This window comes from Typopeltis vanoorti, chromosome 22 (assembly GCF_054136105.1).
Source record: "Typopeltis vanoorti isolate ZY-2024b chromosome 22, IOZ_Tvanoo_1.0, whole genome shotgun sequence".
Lineage (NCBI taxonomy): Eukaryota > Metazoa > Arthropoda > Arachnida > Uropygi > Thelyphonidae > Typopeltis > Typopeltis vanoorti.
Window position 1 is genome coordinate 7,196,497 of NC_143570.1, and position 27,378 is coordinate 7,223,874.

At 35.2% G+C, this 27,378-nt stretch overlaps 1 protein-coding gene across 2 annotated transcripts in view; it reads right to left on the minus strand.

Moving 5' to 3' along the window:
* D12 (YEATS domain containing 2 homolog D12) overlaps positions 1-27,378 on the minus strand; it is a 285,709-nt gene that overhangs the window by 32,025 nt on the left and 226,306 nt on the right. For both annotated transcript variants that reach the window (XM_090412193.1, XM_090412192.1), the window contains exon 14: positions 7,995-8,224. In XM_090412193.1, coding sequence (XP_090268319.1) covers positions 7,995-8,224 — 230 coding nt within the window. The remainder of the gene's footprint in view (positions 1-7,994; positions 8,225-27,378) is intronic.

The following is a 27,378-nucleotide window of genomic DNA, read 5'->3' on the forward strand; positions in this document are numbered from 1 at the left end:
AAAAGGAAAAGTTGGTCCTTGTTGGGGATCTAAATAGCAGAACAGGAAATGATTGTCAGACATACAAAAATATTTTGGAAAAATTTGGAGAAAAGAGCAAAGCTAATGAAAATAGCAAATACCTGTTGGATTTCTGCTCAGGACATGGACCGGTTATTACTAACACAATGTTCCAACATAAAAATGTGCACAAATTCACATGGAGAGAAGAGGCAAGGTATAAGAAAAGTCTCATTGACTATGTTATTGCTGATTGTGATGTTTTCCCACTGGTGCAGGACACCAGAGAGTACACAGGATTTGAAATTGGAAGTGATCATCATTTAAGTCTTGAGCAGAATAAAATTGAATTTCATACTGAAAACAACATGTCAGAAGTTTTAAAGTGAATAAAAGTTGAGCAGCTCTCAGATGTGAACTGTAGCGTGAAATATACAAAAATTATTCAAGAAAAAATGAAAGAGTTTGAGAACAGGAACCAATCCTTGAAGATTCAGTGGCAAGCCCTGAAGAAAACACCGATTGACTCAGCCACAGAAGCATGTGGTGAGGTTGTCTGCAAGGAAAGAAAAATCAGAACTCCATGGTAGACACAGGAAGTTAAAGAGGCAGTGGAGGAAAAGAAGAAAGCAGATCAAAAGTTCCTGGCAAATAAATCAGCTTATGTTCTTAGAGAATACAGAGAACAAATGTAAGAAAGCTAAACATTGAATAAAACTTGCTGAACAAAAGTCACAGGAAGACTTTGGTAAGAACATTGAAAATAAATATTAAGCAGATGGTAAGATATTCTGGAGGTTGTTGAAAAACCTCAGAAATGGAGGAAAGGGTGCTGTAAAAGGAATTAGAGATGATAAAGCTGACATGAAAACAGGAGAAAAAGATATAAGTATTGAGTAATTACTTCGAAAAATTTCTAAATGGAACAAGCAGTGATGACAATACAGTGGTAAAAAACACTGCAGTCAGCAATACATACCCATACTTGAATGTAGAAAAAGCCATCAAAAGCCTGAAATATGGAAAGGCAGCAGGAGTAGATGATATTCGACCAGAAATCTTAAGTATGGAGATATAAAAGTCTTACAGTTGCTACACTGGATAGTTCAGAAGGCCTGGACAGAGGGACAAATTCCAGATGATTGGAGTAGAGCTCTCATAGTATCCATATATAAAAAGGGAAATAAAACTGAATGAGAATTACAGAGGTATTTCTCTACTGAGTATTCCTGGTAAGATATATCAAGTATACTTGAGAAACGGTTGAGAAGGATTGTGGAAGAGAAGCTTGTTGAAGAACAAACTGGATTCAGGCCACATAGAGGCTGTCAGGATCAGATTTTCACTTTACGACAGATAGTTGAGAAATCATGGGAATATAACAAAGATCGGTATTTAAGTTTTTATGATCTGGAAATGGCACATGATAAGGTGCCAAGAGAGAAGCTATTCGAAACGCTACAGTTATATGGTGTCTATGGGGCATTATATCAAACAATACTTAGTCTTTATTTGAGTTGTAAGTCAGCAGCTAGAACTGAAGGAGGTACAGGAAGATGGTTTAATGTTAAATCTGGTGTCAGACAAGTAGATATTATCTCCTGTGTTATTCATTATCTATATGGATCACATTATGAAGGAAAGTGGTATTAAACCTGATATGAAAAATAGAGATTAAGTCAACTTCATCTCCATTTTTGTCATCTCTTTGCTTTATGCAGATGATGTTATACTTCTAAATAAATCTGCTACAAGTCTGCAAGATTCCCTGACTAAATTGAATAACTGTTGTAATAGATATTGTATGAAGGTCAGCATTAAAAAGACAAAGACAATGAAAATAGGCAGAAACATTGAAAATATCAACTGCATTGTGAATGGAGAACCTATAGAACAACTAAAACATTTCAGAAACTTAGGCACCATTTTTAGTGAAGAAGGTAAAGTAAATATAGAAATAGACAACAGAATCAACGAAACTGGAATGGTAGGAAGTCAACTGAATAAATTTATATGGAATAAGAGAGAAATTAACCAAAACACTAAATTAGCTGTACACAAGACAGTATTCAAGCCAATTTTAACTTATGGATCTGAGAGCCGGGTCAGAAGTAACACACTTGACAAAAGACTAGAGACCACAGAAATGAGAGTCTTGAGAAAGATTAGGGGCATGAACAGATGGCATCAATGTCAGTATCGTATTAAAAATGAGGATAGTAGAAAAGAACTTGACAATGTTAGAATCCAAGAATGTGTTAGTAGAGCTAATCTCAGGTAATATGGTTACTTAAACAGAATGTGAGAGGAAAGATTAGCAAAACAAGTGTTCTCTGCCAGGTTGGTAGGAAAAAGACCCAGAGGAAGACCAAGATATATAGGTGGATTGATACAGTAAAAAGTGCCTTAGAAGATAGAAATATAGATCTGATAATGCTGGAGTCTTGACAGGTAACAGCAAGAAGTAATAACTGAATGAAAATTGTTTATTAATTATCTAATGATTGAGAATATCAATCATTGGATAAATAATAAAATATTGTACACATATTTGTGTTAAAAGATGTCACTGCTCCTTTACAGGCACACAGGGAAAGCTTATAGTTAAAATGAACTGTTGTAATTTGTTCCGCTCCTCATTTATTGCCAATTTTTGTTTATAATTATTTATAGTGAGTTATGCCCTTAAAAATGCCCAGAGAGAGAGAGAGAGAGAGAGAGAGAGGAAAAGTGAATTTGAGAATACAAAATCCTTAAAAAAGCAGAATAGCATCAGAAGAGAAACAAGAAATTTTTTAACATTCAAGGATCTGGAATGAAATTGTTTGAACTTGCTCCAAGTTTCAATTGTCCCATTCTATGATAAACATCACCTTAACATGTTCATACCTGATTGGGATGATACTTCTTCCCATACTGTCTTTACCTTGCAGTAAGACATATGATGTTTTCTTGTTCTTCTATACTTGCATACTGGTGGACATACCACAAATTGTAAGGAGGGTTCTTCAACTGAAACCAAAAACCATGGGGAAGGAAGAGAATGTGAACATACATTAATATGATGAGGCATGTGAGACTGGCAAATATAAGTGAGAGAAAGAACAGCTATAAACAGAAATAATACTTTCATCAGAAACACACTAATAATATGTTACTGTGTGTGTGTGTTGTGTGTCTCCAATAAGCTACTGGAGTGGAGCAAATTTGATTCTATAAGTTCTAGATATGCTTGTTTGCATTTATGATAAGCATAACTAAAAGGCATTTATGAGGAGAGGAAAGAGGTTTATTTGCAAAATATAAATAGCTAAAAAAAGGGGGTAGGTTGATCCAGTGAACTAATGATATCAATCAAACAATTCATCTAAGCATGGCATGCAAGACATATGATGACCTAACAAATTGATGCACTTGTTATATACATATATTTTTATTTCTATTTTGCTTTGTATTCTAAGAATTTTTTTTCATTCAGAAATAATTGTTATGATCAGTGTATACTTTTTTTTAAGCAGGAATATATACTGAAAAAATTTCATTTTTATGCAGATATTTTAGTTTAAAAACTCAGAAGTATTACATTATTTTACAAGTTTTAAATAATGCCATATCTATGTTAAATTTTGGTGGAGATCAGAACCTTTTCTTATAAAATGTAGGATTCATTTTTATTCCCATTATGGAGGGTCTAGCTATTTGGTGTCTTAGAATAACTGTCTCAGATCTTTTGCAAATTAATGTGGCCATACTTTGAAGTTAGGGAGTACTTCATAGTCCATGGTCCACAATGATTCTAAAATTAGTGTGAGAGTTCTTCTTTGATTTAAGGTGAGACAATTGTTATTTTCTTTTTCTACTGATTATTTTTTTTTTTTAAATAGTTTGCTTGTTGGATGAGTTAAAAAGGTATCCTACGTCTAAGACATGACCAAATAGCAAACACATCATCTACACAGTGTAGTCAAACTACTGGTTTAAGTATAGTTGTGCTGAGTATTTTGGTTTTCAAAGTGTTCACAATACAGATGCTCAATGCCAACCTGGTTGGCTGAGCAGTTAGCATATCCACTCTTCAACCTGCAGGTTTGAATCCCACTGTTGGTATGGATGTTTATGATTCTTTTTAGATGGAAGATGAATTTCCTTTTCCAGTGTGAGACCACTGCCTAGTTACTGGATGCCTAAAGTGGCTTGAAAAAGTTCCATGTTTGGTCTCTAGAGTAGTTTTTTTTTTTTTTTTTAAATAAGCGCGCACACATATAAAAATGTAAAAGATCCTTAGCCCACACACAATATAAATGTACTATAGGTTTATTTACAAATAAACTAATGTGTGGGAGCTACATTAAAAATAAATAAATAAATAAAAATATATAAAAAACCGGCTAGTTTGGGAGGGAGGAGAGCCCATTGCAGTCACTCTGTTTGTACATTTTTGCTTCCATGAAAAATAATCAAATAAATGGTGTATCTGAATAATTTAAATATGTCATAGATGAAATGTGGCTTAACAAGATAAAGGGTCTCTCTGTCAAAGGTGGTGATAATGTCATAATCTGTCAGGATTAGATTTCTTTATTAATGTTTTAAAAGTGAAGAGAATTTTTAATAAAAGGAAGAAATGCCTGTGAGGGGTGGGTGGAAGTGATTTGGATAAATGCTTGACCAGTTTGTAGGTAGGGCTGTCTGTGTTGTCACAGAGTTTGTGAATTTTAGGAACCCCATATATCTGATGTGGTTTGACATGAAAAGATTTTAGATTGGTGGTAATGACTTCAAGCCAAGATGTAATATTTATTTTTTAAAAATAATGTATGCACATTTTTCTTTTGAAATTTGGTACAATCCTGATCTATAATCTGATATGTAGAAGAGTCTTTAAATATTGGCAAGTTCAATAAATTAATTATATTTTTTTCCCTTCATGTTGCTTATACTATAAAGAAACTGTCATAGTATTTCATAGTTATAATTCATGTCATAATTCATAGTAATTAGCAAAAATCGATGTCACTGATGGTGACATCGATTTTTGCTAATTCAACATGGGTGCTGGCAATCTCCTGTCAGATTAATACTATGCTTGCTAATGTAAGTAAGTGCTTTTGGCTTTTTTCTGAATGCAACTTCCATTTGAAAGGCAAGCCAGTTGTTGTTACAGTTTTGGTTTCCATTTATCTTAACTGATATGTGGGATAGCTTCTCTATACATATAGACAGGATAGGCCTCTACTATGACAGTTTCTTTATAGTATAAGCAACATTTTTCTTTTGAAATTTGGTACAATCCTGATCTATAATCTGACATGTAGAAGAGTCTTTAAATATTGGCAAGTTCAATAAATTAATTATATTTTTTCCCTTCATGTTGCTTATACTATAAAGAAACTGTCATAGTAGAGGCCTATCCTGTCTATATGTATAGAGAAGCATAGAGAAGCTATCCCACATATCAGTTAAGATAAAGGAAACCAAAACTGTAACAACAACTGGCTTGCCTTTCAAATGGAAGTTGCATTCAGAAAAAAGCCAAATGCACTTACTTACATTAGCAAGCGTAGTATTAATCTGACAGGAGATTGCCAGCACCCATGTTGAATTAGCAAAAATCGATGTCACCATCAGTGTTACAGGAAGAGTTTTTCTGAAATTCTAAAGTGAGAATAATAATAAATTTAGTTGAATCCTTTACCCAAGTGTAGGCAAAAAAGTTTGTGCCTGAAGTATCTTCAGGACTGAGGCAACTCGTAGTTAAGATGGACCAAGCTCTCATCACTCCTTGTCTCAGTATCTCCCATAATGCAAAGCACATCTCCTTGCAGAAATGTGTATAAATTATCAAAATGAGTTATATCTGACCCAAAGAAATTACAAAAAGCTAAAATCTTATGTCAAACCACTCCAGACAAAAGGGATCCTCAAAATTCACAAACCAAATGCCTTTGTCCAATAGTTGAAATACAGTTCTCACGTACAAACGTTTACCCCCCCACACACACACACGCACGCACAAGACTCTCCCTCATTTACTGCAGTCAGTCCTTTACATATGACAGGGTTCCATCTCATTGTAAGTTAATAAGATTGTAAGTTGAAAATCCCTATATGAATCGTAAGGATATATTAACATGCCTGAATACTAAAATGTGTATGCCTATGTTGTTAGATTTTTTTTTACTCTTTTTTTTACCTATTTTACTCTTTGTTCATAGTGAAATAATACAATGTACAAATTATAACATAAAATTACTGTGTACAGTGCTTCTGTGCCCTCACCAATAAAATAAGCATACAGAATATGGAGCAAGATAAAAGCTGCTGCTTTACTAATTGGACAATTCATCAGAAGAGGCCAGGGAGGTTAGGTAATCAACAAATATTCTTCAAATTCAGAAATTGAAACAAACTGTCTTATTAATAGAAGTGAATGCCTCTGCCAATTTTTTCACCAAAAATTTTTGAAGACTCAGTATCCTCTTCTTGTTCTTCTACTTTCTTCTTCTGAAACTTTATGTGGTTCTAGCTCTTTAAGATCTTCATTTGAGAGCTTTACTTTCACAGCTTTCAACAAATTATCTACATCTTCATTGTCAACCTCCAACTGTTTAGCAAGCAGCATTATCTTATCATCACTCTCTTGTAAGGCTTTATGAATCCTGGGAATATATGAAAAAATAGTTTCAAATGATTCTTCCAAACACCATTCATGCACTCTAACCCTTTTTTTCATGCTGCATTTGTAAGCTCTATTCCTTCCAAAAGTCTCTGGGGGGTTTTCACATTCTCAGTAGTGGAAACAGTCCAAACAAAAGTATTTTTTGAATTACAGGGTGTTCGGGATAAATTTGACATATTTATAATTAATTATATTTTTCCGTAAGTTACATGTATTAACACACACTTCTCTTCATTTAAAAGTTTGGACCCTTCTTCATTCATATACAAGATGTCAGAAAGGATGGATAGCTGGAACCCACCTGAATCATGGAAGAGAATAACTTGTATCATGATGATTCGTGCCCGCCATCAAAATAAGGATATTACGACTGCTGCCCAATGCTCCCTGAATACAGTAAAAACAATCAGGCATGAACTAGAGACTTGCAATGGTGACTACGAGGATGTAGCAAGAAGAAAGATCCCTAGCAGACGATCTGATTGCGTTCGTACAGCAGAATTCCTCGCAAATCTGCAGGAACAGGTGTTGAAGAACCCTGGCATTGGAATTCGGGCTTTGTTCGTGGAGTTGCTAACTGTAGTCAAGCCCTGGATAACAAGGGTAGCCAATGGTAGGCCGTATATGTATGGCAGCAGGATTCGGCCCCTTGCCACACCTCTGGGAAAAGTCAAAAATGGTTGTCTGAAAATTTCTACGACTTCACCAGTCCAAATGTTTGGCCTCCAAACTCCCCAGACCTTAACCCCATGGATTATTTTGTATGGGGCGCAGTTGAAAAAGACACCAATCGCACTTCCAGTAATACAAAAGCCCAGTTAATGGATAAAATTAAAACAGTTTTTGCAGCCCTTCCCAGGGAGACTGTAGCATCAGCTTGTTCGAGGTTCCGAAGCAGAATTGAAGCTGTGATCGATGCTAATGGTGGTTATTTTGAGTAAATCTTGTTGATAGTATTGTAATTAACTCTGCCTGTAATGTTTTTTTGTCAATTCATTAAATTTAATAGATACAAAGAAGATTTTCTTTTTCCTTACGAAACTGTCAAATTTATCCCGAACACCCTGTATATTGCTTGAAGACAGTAATAACATCTTAGTTCATGGGTTGCAGGAGTGAGATAGTATTTAGTGAATGTGATAATGGAATGGCCATTGTAAGTCACATACATCCTAAGTTGAGAATTGACTGTAATATGCACTATGCTAGAGAGAGGGAGAAGTTATATCATATAAAATCTTTTATGTTAATATATGCAGGTGCTTCAATCCGTAATTTAAATAATTAAAAATAGAATAGATTTAAATGTTCTTACCATGGCTGCCGTATCATTAACAAAATCAACAGCAACTGATGATGGAGCCAAACACAGAGAACTGTTTATAGATTGAGAAGATGACCTTTCTTTTTTTTCATCAGGCTCATCCACAGAAACAACATCCACAAATGCATTATCATCATTTTCTACTGGATTTAAGGAAATGGCTTGCTCAAGATGAAGCATAGTTTCAGTGGCAGAGGTAACTGTGCTAAATGAGTTGGATGCTAAAAAAATTAAAATATGGTATTGCATTTTTTAACAATCTTTGTAAAATTGATAAGTTAAATACACTATGAACTAATATTCTTATGTGAAACATTTCCATACATTCAGTGGAAAATATTTTCTCTCTCTACACTTCTTTACTAAATGATGGGAAGGCAGTAGCATTTTTATTATTTATCAAAACAAACATTTAGATGCATAGGCATTAAATGTTTTGTATGTTTTTTGAATAATATGCCTTGAAGATGGCAATAATATCTTAGTCCATGGATTGCAAGGGGGGGGGCAGAATTTGGTGAATGCATTAATGGAATGGCCATCATTTATGATTTAGAAACCAAAATCTAAAAAGTCTATTAATTAGCAAGCATATTAGGCCATAAACCACTGCTATTCACTAAAAAAATGAGAAGTAAAATGGGATTGTGGAAGGGTTTGGTTGAATGCATTATCACAATATATCAGGGGCAAATATTCTGGGTGTACTAGGTGTGCAGCGCACATCCATGGAATATCAATATCACCGATATTATTATATTTTTGCATTTATTCCAGTTAAAGACTTCCTCCCCTAATTTTTTCCCAGCTTTGCATGACCCTAAAATTAAACACAATATAATAATGCTTCATGAAGAGGATCTTTAGATGCATAAACAATGCATCACATTCGCGTTAATAGCTGGGTGTGCGTTCAAAATACATACACCTTTGGGCCCTTTGATCAAATGTGCAGATGGTACAGCAGGTCAAATCCTTAGCATGCCAGTGGTTTTAGACTGAGGCAGGGTGAGCACCAAGACAATAGTACCCGTGGCTGTGAATGGTTGTGTCTGACACATTCTTGCAGCAGCATAGTCTGCAGGAGAAGAGTGTCATTTAATTTGTCTCAAATTACATTAATTGTAGTAAATATAGTACACAGATGTTAAAATGTCTTTTTACAGTATATTTAATGATAAACAAAGCTACTTGTTTTTCTTGCTTGTGCAGTATAGCATCTGTTGAGGTTGGAAAGTTTTTTTTTTTAAAGGGAAAGGGACATTTTTATTCTAGTCTTCAAAAAAACACAGAGTAAAAAATTATCTATTCCTGAATAAAAATGAATACTTCTGTGTATTATAAGAAGTTGTTGAGCTACAACAAAATACTAGCATGTGTGAGATATCCATTATTGATAAGACAGAAGAGCCACTGACACGAAATTAAAAATAATAATCAAAATAAATAAATATATAAAACTAACAAATGTAGGGGGCAGAATTAGCTGTGTTCTCCTGCCAGGATCTTGGCTGACTAGCCATCAGTCATGCTTGTAGCATGTTGAGCACAGTTAAGCCTGGGATGGATTTCCGTGGTGGGCTGGCAACATACGACACGGTCAAAAATCCTGATGATACTGATATAGATGGCAGTGCCAATATTTCGGTGAAGTCCGGAATGCCATACCCAGGAAGTCTTAGTATCATGTCTCCACGTGGACCCCCCGGGAAACATGGTGTCGTAATGAGCCATGGCAAAGTTGATACTAAGCAAAGAGCTGGCAGAAAGCTATAAAGTGCATCTCCCAAAAAGTTATGTGGACAGCGTGAGAGATGTTAGGACAGCAATAACATCTGCTGTTTCATCATTGGCGGAAGAATTCATATATCAATGGCAATGTGAAACAACTGGCAGGCGGAAGATTCTGAATACAGATCAATGGCTAACAGAGTGAGCCAAGTTAGCTGGCTATTGCAGATGTGGAAGAGATCGGGGCCTCACCATGTTACTATCCTCTATCCTATAGTCAACCATGAAGAAACGGAAATATTTTACAAGCAATGCTTTGGAAGTTGGAACCTCTGCAACGTCCCAAGCTGTAAATAGTTACAGGGAAGAAGACACTGAAACTGTGATTAAAACGAGCGCTGCAAGTGCACTCTATGATGATGTCAACTTAAATCCGAAAGGAAGGTTGACATCTGATATTCCTCGTTTGAAAACAAGAAACAGAGTCTTGAAAATTGGAATGCGAGAACATTATATAAACTAGGGTATTTTGACAACCTTATACAGGAAATAAAAAGACTTAAAGTTGATGTGATGGGAATTAGTGAAACAAGATGGCCTAACATGGGAAAACTAGAGAAAGATGGATTTACATTTGTATATTCTGGTGGAGAGAAGCATGAATATGGAGTGGGTTTCATGATTAAGAAAGACATCTTTAAATGTGTAATGGGGCTGTGGCCCATAAACGAAAGAATAATACTTATTAAATTAGCCACAATGGGAAAACTAGAGAAAGATGGATTTACATTTGTATATTCTGGTGGAGAGAAGCATGAATATGGAGTGGGTTTCATGATTAAGAAAGACATCTTTAAATGTGTAATGGGGCTGTGGCCCATAAACGAAAGAATAATACTTATTAAATTAGCCACAAAGCCTTTTAACATCATAATTATCCAAGTTTATGCCCCTACGATGAATCACGATGAAGAAATAGAAGATTTTTATAATAACTTACAAAAATCTATAGAATATGTAAAATCAAATGAGATACTCATAGTGATGGGTGACTTGAATGCAAAGGTTGGAAAAGGGAAAGAAAATCCAGTTGTTGGAAAATTTGGACTAGGCAACAGAAATGAAAGAGGTGAGAGATTGATACAATTCTGCATTCAAAACAACTTGCGCATAATGAATACTTTCTTTCAACATCCAAAGTACAGACTGTATACTTGAACAAACCCAGATAACTCTATAAGAAACCAAATAGATTTCATAATGATAAATAATAGATACAAAAATAATATAACCAACATAAAAACATACCCAGGTGCTGATATAGGTTCAGACCATAACCCTGTTGTGTCCACTTTAAAAATTAAACTAAAAAACATTTCTAAAAACAATCATACTGAAAGACTTGACTTCACAGCTCTGAATATACCTGACAACATAATGGTGTTTAAATCAGAAATTAGGAAGAAATTAGATCATGTAGGATATAAAACGAAGACAATATACTTTGCAACACAGAGGAAATTGAAAACAGGTGGTCAAATTTTAGAAGTGCAATACATAAGACAGCTAACGAGGCTATCCCAAAAATTAAATACAATAAGAAAAAACTCTGGATGACTGAATCAATACTAGAACTTATGAATGAAAGACAAAAAAAGAAAAGTACACAACAGTATAGAATACTCAGTAAAATTATAAAAAATGAATGCAGGAAGGCTAAAGACAAGTGGCTAAATGAAAAATGTAAAGAAATAGAGGAATTGGACAAGAAACACAATAGTAAAGAAATGCATAAATCAATTCAAGCCCTGACAAATAAAAAGAAAAATTTCAACCATAATCCTTGTATAAAAGATCAAAATGGAAAAATGCTACTAGAGACACAAAATATCATAAAAAGATGGAAGGAATATGGAAAAGAACTGTATGACTCTGATCGCACAGACGCACCAGATATACAAAATATAGATGGTGAACCAATTACATATGAAGAAATACAATAAGCTCAAAGCCAAATGAAAACAGGTAAAACACCAGGCTCTGATCAGATCTCTATTGAATTGTTAAAGAAAGTAAATGAAAACACACTTAATGACCTAAAGGTTATTTTTAATAACATCTATGATTCAGGATACATCCCTGATGATCTAAGGAAATCCATCTTTGTCACTATTCCCAAAATTCCAAGAACTTTTGAATGTACAGAATATAGACTAATAAGTTTAACAAGCCATGTTACAAAATTACTACTGAGAATAATCCTAGAAAGAATAAAAGGCACTTTGTCAGTAGAAATAGAAGACACTCAATCAGGTTTTCAAAAAGACAAAGGTACAAGAGAAGGAATCTTCAATTTGAAAACATCATGTGAAAGAAGCCTTGACAACCAGAAAAGCATATATCTTTGTTTTATTGATTACACCAAAGCATTTGATTCAATTGATCACAAGAAATTAATACATATCCTACAGAATAATGGGTTAAAAGGAAAAGATCTATGTATAATTACAAATATATACTGGAATCAAATGGCCTCAATAAGATATAAAAATACATATTCTGGAAACTTTGAAATCAAAAAAGGAGTAAGGCAAGGATGTGTCTTATGACCCTTACTGTACAATATATATATAGTGAGCAAGTTTTTAAAAATATTTCAGAACTGAAGGGTATAAAAGTCGGAGGTAGGAACTTCAACAACTTCAGGTATGCAGATGACATAGTCCTTATAGCTGAATCTAAAGATGATCTTCAAAACTTAGTCACAGAAATTTACAACAGAAGCTTAGACATGGGACTAATCATTAACCTAAAGAAAACAAAGTGCATGATTATATCAAAAGAACCAATAAATAAGAAACTGAACATAACTATTAACAAAAAGAAAATTAAACAGGTTCAGTCTTTTATATATTTGGGACAAATGTTTACAGACAGAGGAAATTTCCTTAAAGAAATAAAAAGAAGAATAGAGATAGCAAGAAAAGCCTTTACTGATATGAAAACTGTTCTAACATCCAGAAACATTAATATAGACACAAGAAAAAGATTAATAAAATGCTATATCTGGTCAAGCCTTCTCTACAACAGTGAAACTTGGACTCTAAATAAAGAAGCAGAAAAAAATTAGAAGCTTTCGAAATATGGATCATCAGAAGAATGCTAAAAATATCATGGACAGAGAAAATGAAAAACAAAGATGTTTTAAAGAAAGCAAAAATGAAAAGAACATAAAATAATTAAAGAGTGAAAACTTAAATATTTTGGACATCGAACCAGACAAGAAGGCATTCAGAAATTAATATTAGAAGGGAAATTGGATGGAAAAAGAGGGAGAGGTAGACCCAGGAGAATGTGGTTCGAAGACATTAAGGACTGGACTGACTTGAATTACCAAAAATGTTCCAGAGCAGCAAAAGAAAGAAAAAGGTTCCATGACATGGTTGCCAACCTCCTTCTAGGAGATGACACTTGAAGAAGAACAAATGTAGGATTCCTAGAAGTGTGTGAATAATTCTGATAATGATTGGATATTATATGTCCTATTATTGTGTAAAAATGTATACTGAGTCTTGGTAAACAAAAGAAAATTCTTAGAAAATGAAACGAAATATACATAAACCAGAGAAATACACAACGTGCACAACAAATTTTATGAGATGATTTGCTGCTCCATCAAACCACACGTATTCCTGCCACGCCTAAATGAATCACCTGATCAACATTAGTTCATTGGATTAGCCTCTACCTATAGTTTAGTTGCCACAGCAACAATCCAACTTCAGACGTGTAGCAATAAAATATCAATTGAAAAAAGTGTCTGACAAGGAGATTCTCTATCACCCAAAATTTTTACAGCAGTCCTTCAAGAAATATTTAATAATATAAACTGGACAAACCTTGGTATAAAAATTAATAACAGAAACTTAACACATCTAAGATATGCAGATGATATAATTTTTGCAAATGCTCTAGAATGCCTTAATATAATGATAGAAGACGTATATCATGAAAGCAGAAAAGTCGGTCTAAAAATAAACAGAGAAAAAACTAAAATCATGTTTAATCATTTTGTAACACCAAAAAGCATAATAATAGAAAACAATTTCTTGGAAAGAGTCTCTTCATATACATACTTAGATCATCTCATTGACCTAAACTGTAGACTCCAAAAGAAAAAAATAGAAGAGTTCAACTTGCCTGGAGTGCATTCAGAAAACTAAAAAACATTTGTCAAAACAATGATGTCCCACTCTGTTTAAAAAGGAAGACACTTAACCAGTGTATACTTCCAGTCATCACATATGGTTATAAAACTTGGTCTCTAACAAAAGCTGGCAAATAAACTAGCAACAACTCAAAGAAAACTGGAAAGGTTGATGCTAGGCATCACATTAAAAGATAAGAAGCAAAACCCCTTTGATAAGAAGAGACTCACATCACTGACATCATTCTTCACCACAAGCAACTAAAATGGAAATGGGCCGGACATCTATCCAGAAGAGAAGATGAGTGATGGATCACCATGCTAATGAACTGGATTCCAAAAGAAGGGAAATGAGACCAAGGATGTCTTAAAAGATGGTGGAGTGATGAATTGTCAAATTTTTTTTTTTGGAAAAAATTGGTCAGCCATTGCTAAGAACAGAGAAAGGTGGAAGGAACTGGAGGAGGCCTTCATCTAGCAGAGGACAGAAAATGGCTGAAAAGAAGAAGAAAGTTTATAACTGAACTACTAAATGTATATAGTGGCTGTTTATTATTGGTTAATTATTTATACCTTTGCAAACAAATCTTTTCTTTTAGTGTGTTTTATCACTTTTCACTTATTTACACTTATCTACAGATAAGGACCTGAATTATCATTTAGCCAAGAAATTAGCGGCAACACTCAAGGAGTTGGTAGAATCATTCCCCCCTCCTATATTAAAAGCACACAACACTTCATAAACATCATCAAAGACATTACATTAGATAAAGATGATTTATTAGTCAGTTTTGACTTCTCTGCCCTCTTTACGAATGTCCCAATCAATGACACAATCCTTCTTTTACAGAACAAATTCTCTCCAGATATCACAGTGCTCTTTGCACATGTATTGCATTCTGGTTATTTTGTATAGCGAGCAAAATGCTTTCTACCTACAAAAAGAAGGCACAGCCATGGGATTGCCATTACCCCCCCCCCTACTGCTAACTTTTATATGGAACATTTCGAGCAACTTGCTTTAGGTTCCTCTCCTTTAAAACCCAAAGTCTGGCTTAGATGATTGGATGTTTTCGTAATCTGGTCCCATGGCTGCCAGACACTAGATACATTCCTTAGCTACCTAAACAAACAACACAAACGTATAAAGTTCACAATTGAGATTGAAAAACAGAACATACTTTCATTTCTAGATACACTTGTCACACGTCTTCCTTCACTGCTTACCGGAAACCGGTAAGCAGTGAAGTTTACCTGGTTCACCTGGCCAAACACAAAAATTAGGTGTCATTAATACTCTAAAAAGCAGGGCTCTGAAGATATGCTCCTTTAAATTCACTGAAAGAAGAATTTAAAGTTATTAGCAATACTTTCCAAAAAAATAGGTACAGCAAAAACACTATTAACAAAATTCTCTACAAGTCCTCAAGTACAGCCAAAACACTATTAACAAAATTCTCTACAAAAATTAAAAAGCTTACTCAACTCATCCAAAGACCCACCCTGGAGTATACCGTATTTATTGCACCTGTAACATACCATATATAGGAGAAACAGGACACACATTTCCTATCAGACAAAAAGAACATAAATGACACATTAAATATAATAATTATGGTGAAGCTGGCCTTTCTAATCATGCCCTGAACACCTTACATAGAATTAACTGGAAAAGCACTAGTTGTCACATCACCAAAACATGGTATGAACGCAAATTTAAGGAAGCCTGTGAGATTATTACCAACCACCCCAATCTGAACAATAATGATGGTCTAAAAATTCCAAACATATGGAAGGCATATATTCAACCCACGGAATCTTCCTCTCTAAGAGCAACTATAAACAGGACTGTAGAAAATCCAGGATCCTAAATCAAAAATAACAATTGTAATGCTAAAAATAGGCATCATTGTTACTGAAAGAAAACCATCTGTAAGAAAGAATGTTTATTCATGTTATCATAAATAGAATTTTGCTTGATGTAGTTTATAAATAATTAATTTTTTTTTTTTTTTTTACTAGAAGTCATGGCAGTAAAATAACTTGTGATCAATTCATTGTTTTTCTAGCTTACTGTATGTAATGTAACTTAGCTTGTCCTGTATATTTGTATATGCTCCAGATGATGATCTTAATATGAAGATCAAAACTTCGGGATATTAAAAGAGTTATTTATAACACAGTTGTAAAGTCCATAATTTCTAAAACGGATTGCAAACAAATCTCTTTCCTACTAATGTAAGGTTTTTTTTTTTTTTTCTTTTTTAATTATGCTATCATAAATTCACTTATTCATGTCTAGACTTTACAGGATTGCACGCTATTCGCTCTACCAAGCAACTTATGGGACACACATATCACAAATGTTATTTATTAATAATTTGTTTGCCATTAATGAAAGTATTTCTACTCACTTAATCTTTCCTTTCCCATTCTCACATAGCTTATAAATGATGGTTCATATATTTGCACCTTTGAGTAATTCAAATATACCAACCAAAGCAAGCATCCAGCTTTATTATTGTTTACTAATATATTTTAAAACAAACCTATTGTCCCCTACTCTATGCAGATTTGGTTACAATTAATTGATAAATTAAAGTATTCAAAGTTATCCTACAATTAATTGCATTGGACCAATTAAGATGAGCGGAGATGTGCTATGCACTCTTAAAACTTTCATACATCATTCAAAATGCAATCATACAGTCATATTGATGTGAATTTTGTAGCATGGGTTGTATAAGCCACATGACAGCACACCCAACCAAAATGGGCACGCAATGGCACTATAATATATATATATATATATATATATATATATATATTTAAAGAAATGCAGTATTTTTCATAAATAATTTATTTACCAAATGGAAAATAAATGTCATGGGAGGACTTTGGCAAGAATTTAGAAAATAAATATCAAGAAGGTGGCAAAATATTCTGGAGGTTGTTGAAGAAGCTTAAGAATGGAGGAAAGAGTGCTATAAAAGGAATTAGAGATGATAAAGGTGACATGAAAACGGGAGAAAAAGATATCCTTGAAGTATGGAGTAATTACTTTGAAAAACTGCTAAATGAAACAAGCAGTGATGACAGCACAGTGGTAAAAAACACTGACAAGGCATGCAGTCAGAAATACATATCCATACTTGAAGAAAAAGCCATCAAAGGCTTGAAATGTGGAAAGGCAGCAGGAGTAGATGATATTCGACCAGAAATGCTGAAGTATGGTGGTATAAGAGTCTTATAGTGGCTGCACTGCATAGTTCAGAAAGCCTGGACAGAGGGACGAATTCCCGATGATTGGAGTAGAGCTCTCATAGTACCCATATATAAAAAGGGAAATAAAACTGAATGTGAGAATTACAGAGGTATTTCCCTACTGAGTGTTCCTGGCAAGATCTATGCAAGTATACTTGAGAAATGGTTGAGAAGAATTGTGGAAGAAAAGCTTGGTGAAGAACAAGCTGGATTCAGGCCAAACAGAGGTTGTCAGGATCAGATCTTCACTTTACGGCAAATAGTCGAGAAAGCATGAGAATATAACAAAGATCTGTATTTAAGTTTTGTCGATTTGGAAAAGGCATATGATAAGGTGCCAAGAGAGAAGCTATTCAATATGCTGCAGTTATATGGTGTCAATGGGGCATTATATCAAGCAATACTTAGTCTTTATTTGAGTTGTAAGTCAGCAGTTAGAATTGAAGGAAGTACAGGAAGATGGTTTAATGTTAAATCTAGTACATTATTCCCTCTGTTATTCATTATCTATATGGATCACATTATGAAGGAAAGTGGTATTAAACATGATGTCAAAATTGGGGATGTTAATGTCAGCTCTTTGCTTTATGATGATGATGTTATACTTCTAAATAAATCTGCTCAAACGTCTGCAAAATTCTCTGACTAAATTGAATAGCTGTTGTAATAGATATGGTATGAAGGTCAGCAATAAAAAGACAAAGACAATGAAAATAGGCAGAATCATTGAAAATGTCATCTGTGTTGTGAATGGAGAACCTGTGGAACAAGTAAAACATTTCAGCTATTTAGGCACGATTTTTAGTGAAGATGGTAAATTAAATATAGAAATAGACAACAGAATCAGCAAAGCTGGTATGGTAGGAAGTCAATTGAATAAATTCATATGGAATAAGAGAAAAATTAATCAAAACACTAAATTAGCTGTATACAAGACAGTGTTCAAACCAGTTTTAACTTATGGATCTGAGAGCTGGGGCAGAAGTAAAACACTTGACCAAAGACTAGAGACCACAGATATGAGAGTCCTGAGAAAGATTATAGGCGTGAACAGATGGCATCAATGGCAGTATCATATTAAAAACGAGGATATTAGGAAAGAACTTGACATTGTCAGCATCCAGGAATGCATTAGCAGAGCTAATCTCAGGTGGTATGGTCACTTAAACAGAATGGGCGAGGAAAGATTAGCAAAACAAGTGTTCTCTGCCAGGTTGGCAGCAAAACGACCCAGAGGAAGACCAAGATATAGGTGGATTGATACAGTACAAAGTGCTTTAGATGATAGAAATATAAGATCTGATAATGTTGGAGTGTTGACAAGTAACAGACTGATTTGGAGGAAAATTGTAGATAGGAAATTAATAATGATGTAATTTCTTTTCATGTAGTACTATCATATCCTCTACACCCCTTGAGGGTACATGGCAGGAATTTGATGATGATGATGACCAAATGGCAAAGCACAGTTTATCAGTAAAAGACTAGCTACTTTCTGCACCATAATAGGCAGATATGTAATATACAGCATCTTCTTGTCATGTCAACCCTGCCTCCCATGGTGTGGCCAGTTTGTAGCAAGGAGCTCTGGCATACTCACTGAGTATGCCAGAAAGAATATCTTCCTAGTTGGAGGAAATGATAACTAGACCCACCGTTTTGAGGATACATCAGTAAAAATGCAGGCTGGCTACCAGTTGGTATGTTAATTAGTAGCCAGCAATCCTGATGCCAAATACTCTGCCAGGTGGTGCATAGGGAAGGAGTCCAAGTAGTGGTATGTGGGAGGCACTGTTGAGGTCTCTTTATGGTATGGAGATCGCTCTCTGCATGGATGTGATGCTTAAGAGTCTCTCCTCTCACTGCATATCCCCATTCCATCCTTCCATTTAAACATGGCAAAATCTCAAATTGCAGCTGCATTATCTACTTTCCACTTTCAATGCCCAAATTACATGCTTCATAATTCCTTTTTCCACAATGATAGCACCTGTGCTTTTTATAAGATCTGACAGTGCTTTGCCAGAACATGACTAATTTAGAATCCCGATTAGAAACCCAGTTAATTCTTAAGTGCATACAGTGATAAAGTGATTATAGACTGTGGTAATCACAGTTCAATATTTTAAGCATCCAATCTGAAGTGAGTATTATTCTGCATGCAAATGAGATAGTTCAGTAAATAACAGGTGTCTATGATATATCAGGCTGTATGAAATTCTCAGTATATTCAGCACCACCTGATACACTTGAGAACCTAAAAAGATTTACAGTTAATTCTCAAGTGCATACAGCTGTGTTCTCCATTTATGGTAGCACGTATATTTGTGAATCAACATTTTCAAAAATGAAAACAGTCAAATCAAAGTGTAGAGCAAGACTTTCAAACGATCATTTGCATATTTTAAGATTGTATGTTAACTTTGACGAAATAAACTTTCTGATAATTTGCAGCCTCAAATATTGCATTGATATTTGAGGTTTAACTTTAATTTTAATCTTTTAACTAGGACAGATATTTTGTTATGTTTTATTTATCTATCTATCTATCATCATCATAAAATTCCTACCATGAACCCTCAAGGTGTACAGGATATGATAGTACTACATGAAAAATTTACATCATTACTAACTTCCTATCTACAATTTTCCTCCAAATCAGTCTGTTACTTGTCAACACTCCAACATTATCAGAAAGGCACTTTTTACTGTATCAATCCACCTATATCTTGGTCTTCCTCTGAGTCGTTTTCCTGCTAACCTGGCAGAGAATACTTGTTTTGCTCATCTTTCCTTGCCAATTCTGATTAAATTACCATATCACCTGAGATTGGCTTTGCTAACGCATTCCGATGCTGACAATGTCAAGTTATTTCCTAATGTCCTCGTTTTTAATATGATACTGCCATTGATGCCATCTGTCCATGCCCCTAATCAGGACTCTCATATCTGCGGTCTTAGTCTTTGATCAAGTGTTTTACTTCTAACCCAACTTTCAGATCCATAAGTTAAAATTGGTTTGAACACTGTCTTGTATACAGTTAATTTAGTGTTTTGATTAATTTTTCTCTTATTCCATATGAATTTATTCAATTGACTTCCTACCATACCAGCTTTGTTGATTCTGTTGTCTATTTCCATATTTAATTTATCATCTTCACTAAAAATTATGCCTAAGTAGCTGAAATGTTTTACTTGGTCTATAGGTTCTCCATTCACAATGCAGCTGATATTTTCAATGCTTCTGCCTATTTTCATTGTTTTTGTCTTGTAATTGCTGACCTTCATACCATATCTATTACAACAGTTATTCAATTTAGTCAAGGAATCTTGGAGACTTTTAGCGGATTTATTTAGAAGTATAACATCGTCCGCATAAAGCAAAGAGCTGACATTAACATCTCCAATTTTGATATCAGGTATAATACCACTTTCTTTCATAATGTGATCCATATAGATAATGAATAACAGAGGTGATAATGTACATTCTTATCTGACACCAGATTTAACATTAAACCATCTCCCTGTACTTCCTTCAATTCTAACTGCTGACTTACAACTCAAATAAAGACTAAGTATTGTTTGATATAATGCCCCATTGACAACATATAAATGTAGTGTATTGTGTATCTATTGAACATCATAATTTTACTGTTTATTAGTACATTTTCAAGTATTTTGTCCTACCTCCATCTCCGATGCTGAAGACATAATTTGACTAATTCATTATAAAAATTAAAAAAAAAAAAAAAAAAAAAACAGATTTTGTCAGCAGCCTGCAAAATCTTTCCAGTGGGAGGTGAAAGGTTAAAGATCACTGCCTCTACTCTCAGTAACTCGATCACAATACTGTGCAAGTCTCCTCTTTCACAGAACATCTTTCCTCCAGCTACTTCCAAACTCATGTTCTTGGGAACCACAAAAGTACAATGTGATGATCTCCGGAATTTCTACACTTCCTTTCCATGCTCAGAGTAACGCACCCGCTCTTCTGACCCAAACACCTGCTAGAAGCAAGTCACAGAAATAATCCTTAAGGCAAGAAGGAATTTATTCCCCAAATTCTCTTCCAATTTCCAAGACCTGGTGCAACAGAAAGCATACCAAAGCAATTGAAAAAACAACAATAACAACAACATTGATTTAACATTGTTACAAACTTGATGTGCTTTTTTCGGCTGTGGTGAATTTGGCGACTTCCACTGTGACGACTGCTGCTTTGTCTCAGGGAATCAACAGGACCATACACTCATGATTCATCGCTTGTTATGACCTTAGAGATAAAGATGAAGTCACCTATGGTTTGTACTTTGATCTCCATGCAGAACAGCAACATGATGTTCTTTCTGGTTGTTGTTGTTCAACAGTATTGACAAATTTTGCAGCAATGCATCTCAAATTCAAAACATATGACCAAATGTGCTGAAACTGTCCATTATGGCAACCCGACGATTTGGAGAGATGACCTTGGGTGCTTTTGCAATGTTTTCTACTGCTGTGTTTGTCGACAGTTGCTCAGAATGCTCATTATCGTCGACAGACATTCATCCCTCATTGAAGCATTTGTATCACAAAAAAGTGTTGCTTGGTCTCATAGCATTTATTACCAAATACTTCCTTAAGCATTCAATGGGTTTCTGTAGCAGCTTTTTTGAGGGCAAAGCAAAGTTTGATGTAGATTTTTTGTTCCTGAAAATCTGCCATTTCAGCTGGAGAAGAAACTTGCCAAACCATTAAAACACAACGTTACAAAAATGCATGTAATGCAAGAATACAGCCTCTCAGCTTGTTGGCGCACCCCTTATAGCAGCAGAAGACCATACTACAACTGATTTACACACACTATTCAAATTTCCTGAACTTTTAGGTAGCACCTCAAAAGTTGGTTCTGTTAAAAAGTTACTTATGTGAACTTTTAGTGCTGAAGTATTATAATCTTGAAATAGACAACGCTGATGTACTGAGAAACTTATATCAAGAAACGGAAATTCTTGATGGGTGTCATTTTTTCCAGATAAGAAAATGAGTATTTTCAGAGGCAAGCTATTTTATTCCATTTTTCAAATATAAAATTTGAACTATTTATTCCTGAGGAAGTTCCCCTGCCTGAAAGAAACAAATGATTTTATAAATTTTATTCAAGTTAACTTATGAGGAGGATAGCACCCTCTTACAAGTGATATTATGTATTGATAATTTTGCCTCATGGGAATAAAACTCTACTGTGAAGATTTTGTTAATTGGCAAGGATAAGCTTTGTGCTGCTTGTCAAACAGATAATACTGACTAATAAAACTAAGTTTCTAATATGATCATAATATAATAAATTTAGTTTAATCCTTTATCCAAAGTTTGAGCCTGAAGTATCTTCAGGACTGAGGCAACTCGCGGTAAAGGTGGACCAAGCTCTCATCACTACTTGCCTTAGTATCTCCCATAATGCAAAACACATCTCCTTGCAGACATGTATAATGCTATGCATTAAGGGAAGGGCCACTACCTAGACTGGTTTCGACCTTTATTGAGGTCTTGTCAGTGAGAGCCAATACCAGAGGTGGTGAAACTAAGGTGGAAGCAATGGAGAAGTCATATTTACCTATATGAGTTGCCAAAAGGTGTCTCACCGTATTCTGGGTAAGAATTTCTGTAACAGTGCTTGTGATTTTTTTTTTTTTTTCCCCACCCTCAATCAGATAACATTTATATTTTTTCCCCATGGTTCTTGCAAGGGAGCCTTCAATGTTGTCTCGTGGAAACTTCATTTCAAATTTTACTTAATCATAGAACATATCAATTCTAGATGTCTAGAGCAACCTTTCTACCTTGAAAGGTTACTAAATCTCAGATTGTAGGCATTAGTGAGACCTGGCTATCAGAATCAGACATACTAGCTCACATCGAGTGTAAAGGATATGGTATTTTTAGGAAGGATAGACAGGATTGGAGAGGAGGACATAGGGTGCTGCTATGATTGTAGTACAAGTAACAGTATTTCATGTGGCAGTGAATTTGAGGCCATCTGATGTGAGGTGGCATCTAACAAGATCAATTATATAGTGGGATGTTGTTACAGACTTGGTGGGGATCAGTTGCTAGTAATGAAGAAATGTATCACCAAATAGAAAAGATGGGTGCAAAAAGAGTAATCATAATGGGAGACTTTAATTATCCAAATGTTGATTGAATAGCAGTAAAATCTTATGAGAAGAATGAAAACAAATTTATTGAGCACTTGAAAGACAACTTCCTCAAGCAGCCTGTGACAGAAGAAACTGAAGATCAAAGAGTGTTAGATTTGATTATAGTGTCAGAGGGCATTTAAGTTAAAAATGCAACTATTCTGCAACTATGCTGAACTACAAAGCAGGAAATTATGACCACCTGAGAAGTATGCTGGGTTTTGCACCATGGTGTCAGTTGTTGGATGGGAAGGATATGAACAATGTGTGGAAAGTGTTTAAAAAATACTTAAATGATGCAATATCAGAATGTGTCCCTAGAGTTTGAAGAATAAATAGAGTAGGAGTGAAATGGATAAGTAATCTTATGAAGCAAGAGATTTGTAAGAAACAGATGATTTGGAAGGAATATTGTCTGCATAAGAATGATGTTTGTTATGAAAATTATAAGCAGCAGGCCAGAAGCGTCATCACAACTGTTGTATGGAAAGCTAAGTTGGATATGAAAAACTGCCTCTGTAAGCTAAAGACAACCCCACAGAATTCTATCCTTATGCTGCAAGTAAAAGAAAGAATAAATATGAAAGAATAACTTCATCAAATGCAGATGGTGTGAGGGTGACAGATGCAGAAGAAGTTATTCAACTAATCAGGATCTATTTCGCTATTGCATTTCAATATTGCATACACCAAGCTATCAACTTGGTGTATGCCATATTGAATTCACTGCTACCTCTTTACTGGATGAAGAAACTCAGGTGTATGAAGAGGAGGTATTTGAGCTATTGCACAAACTGAATAAGAATTCAGCAATAATGATTAATAGGATATCAGCACAAGTGATAAAAGAGTGTTCAGCTGAAATGGATATTCCTTTGACCAGGCTATATAATTTGAATCTAGAACAGAGAGGCTTTTGCAGGAATGGAAAGGGTTGGAGGGCAGATGATCCAAGATTTTTTGTCCTTTTATAAGATGGCCCAAGGGAACGAAATGTCTTGTCTGGTCGGACATTTTGTCTAATCTCAATTTGTCCCATCGGACATTTCGTCCAAGAAGGCATGTTATATCTTGTTCGTTCTGCCTCTGTTCCTCCTTCAGGAAATCGATGAACCTCCAAAGTGATGGATGGTATACCACCATCAACATCAATTTGTCCCATCAGTCATTTTGTCCCTCAATTTGTCACTATATATATCACACCTATATGTCACCATGTCCAACCTAGATTTTTCCACTCAGCAGTGAAGACACTAATTTGTACAAATTTCTACAAGATATGTGAGCATTTAATTATAACAAATCAAATAAAGAAATAACAGAATTAATTTGGAAATTGATGTGAAACGGTATGTGAAAACGAGATAATGGATTTTGAAATCTGCAGAGCTTGGAGAATTTAGTCTTACTCATTGACTTCCTCGGCTGGGTTCACTTTCAAACGATAAGTGATTGACCGCAGGTGTTGAGTCTGTTTTCAGCCTTGTACTGAGGATATTGCTGTACTAGGGAGAAAATGAGTTCTTGGTTATGTAGGTACCGGCTATTCACAGGAGTCCTGATGTTTCTTTGACCTCCAAGAAGGCATGTTATATCTTGTTCGTTCTGCCTCTGATCCTCCTTCAGGGAATCGATGACCCTCCAAAGTGATGGATGGTACACCACCATCAACTTTTAGAATTTGTTATGCTAACCTTCGACAGAATTTGGTTCTCTGTGTCCCATTGATGACCAAATCATGGATATTCCATACCTCGGGTTGAAAGCGAGCCCCCCCCCTCGAACTCGATGCCCTCTGATGTAAACACATTCAACATACTCTATCATTCCTCCCAGATCTTCCGAAACACTCTCTGCAATGTAGTCAAATATTTCGAGTACATCGTTAATTGGCATGAATGGCAAGCCGAACAGCATTGATGCGTCTTCACATATAGGGCTTCCTGCAACTTTATACTGCTGTGACAGATCCAAAGCCGTCATATGTCGCCAAAGGGCCCGAGAAAAGTGAAAGAGACAACACTTTATATTTGCATTAGGATATATCTCCTGTGCAGCATTCTATTCCCCAGCTTGAAATCCATCATAACAGTATGTGGATTCACAACGATTCCTGCTTGTTTTGCGGTGTTGACAACATACTGGTATAGTGACTGATATGTGGTCTCAGTTTTTGCAGGAGTTAGAACATACACCAGAGGCATGACATGCTCTAGAGTTATTCCATGCACAGTAAACAACTAAGCAAATTGTGAGGCTGCAGTTTTAAATGTGCCATTGGAGAAGTCATTCGCTCCAAGTAATCTTAGGTTCTTCATTGTGGCAAAAACAAGAAGATGATCCTTGTCCTGTACACCAGAATCAGAAAAAAAGAAATCTGTCATGATTAAACGTTACTTGATATTCTTCCGGTATCTAAACGCCAACAAAACTTGCGAGAGTACGAGGCCTAGCAGTGTTCTGCTATTTATTGACTTGCCTCTGTAAACTATTCCTCTCCTTCAACAGAAGTAATACTCCATCTTTCTGAACTTGTCCTATAACCATACGCATAACGTGTGAGGGTGGACCATGCATATTGTCTTGCACCTTCTCTTTAGATTATTTTTAATTTTCCTAACCTCTCCATACACGCCTGATTCGCGTCGGTGATCATCCTTGCGTCTTTGTACACCATGATGTTGTCTAAACTGGCAGTTGTGATGCACCTAGCATTGCAACTGTCTCATGAACCTCGCATCGCCAATACTGTCTAGTCTTATTCTTGTTATAAGAGTGAAAATGATAACAATAATTTTGTAGATAAAGCATTGGTTTACCCCTGTCTCTCATCACAATTTCCGTCATATTCAGCACTGCCAAATTTTAAGGATAAATTACAAAAAATTTTGACGTCAACCGACTATTATTAATGATCACAAGTTACTTATAACTCCTTGGATTAATATGAAGAATTGGACAAATAACCTCAAACCCAGGTGCTTTCAGGGCATTTCGTCCAATTATTTTCAATTGTACAAATAGCATTGCACGAAATGTCCTACTGGAAAAGAAAAGTAATGGACGAACTGCTCTGAAACCATGGGAAGAATGTATGATAATCCCACTACACAAGGGGTGGTGCAAAGACTGATGTATCCAACTATTGACCAATCAGTATCTCATTAGTCATGGTGAAAATTTTGGAAAAATTGGTTAGCACTCGCATTCAGAAAGGGGTTGACAGTGAATCTCCTTTGCAATGAACAGTATGGGTTTACAAAGGGAAGGTCATGTTTGAGCAACTTGCTCACATTCTATAATAATGTTAACATGAACTAGATAGGGGAAATGGATACATTTTTGGATTTTGCTAAAGCTTTTGACAGAATACAGCATGGAAGACTGTTGCATAAACTGGAGAATATGGGTTTGGATTATAAAATATTAGCGTGGATAATGGGATGGCTGACTGATAGATATCAAAGCGTGGTATATGGGGAATGTGAGTCTGCAAGGTTTAAGGTAACTAGTGGCATACCACAAGGATCAGTCCTTGATCCACTGTTATTCAATCTGTATATTAATGATATTGGGAGGGATTTGACAAGCAACATACAGCTATTTGCTGATGATGCAAAGATAGGTAGGGTAACCAGGAATGTTGCTGTTATACAGTACTTGCAGAATGATTTGAATAGGCTGGAATTGTAAAAATGGATGTCAGCTCAATTTCAGTAAATGTAGTTATTCACTTCAGCATGGTTAGATATCCAATGTCATATTATATTGGTGGGATTAGGCTACAAGAAACTGATGAGGCTAGGGATCTTGCAGTGTTAGTAAATAGGAAGTTGAAGTTCAGGGACCATGTAACTAGCAAAGTTACAGCTCAAAATATAATTGTAATGCTGAAACAAACGTTCACATGTAAAGATGGGATGACATTTTGCCTCTTTCAAGAGCTTGATAAGATCTCACTTGGATTATTGTGTGCAGGTCTGGTCTCCTGGTT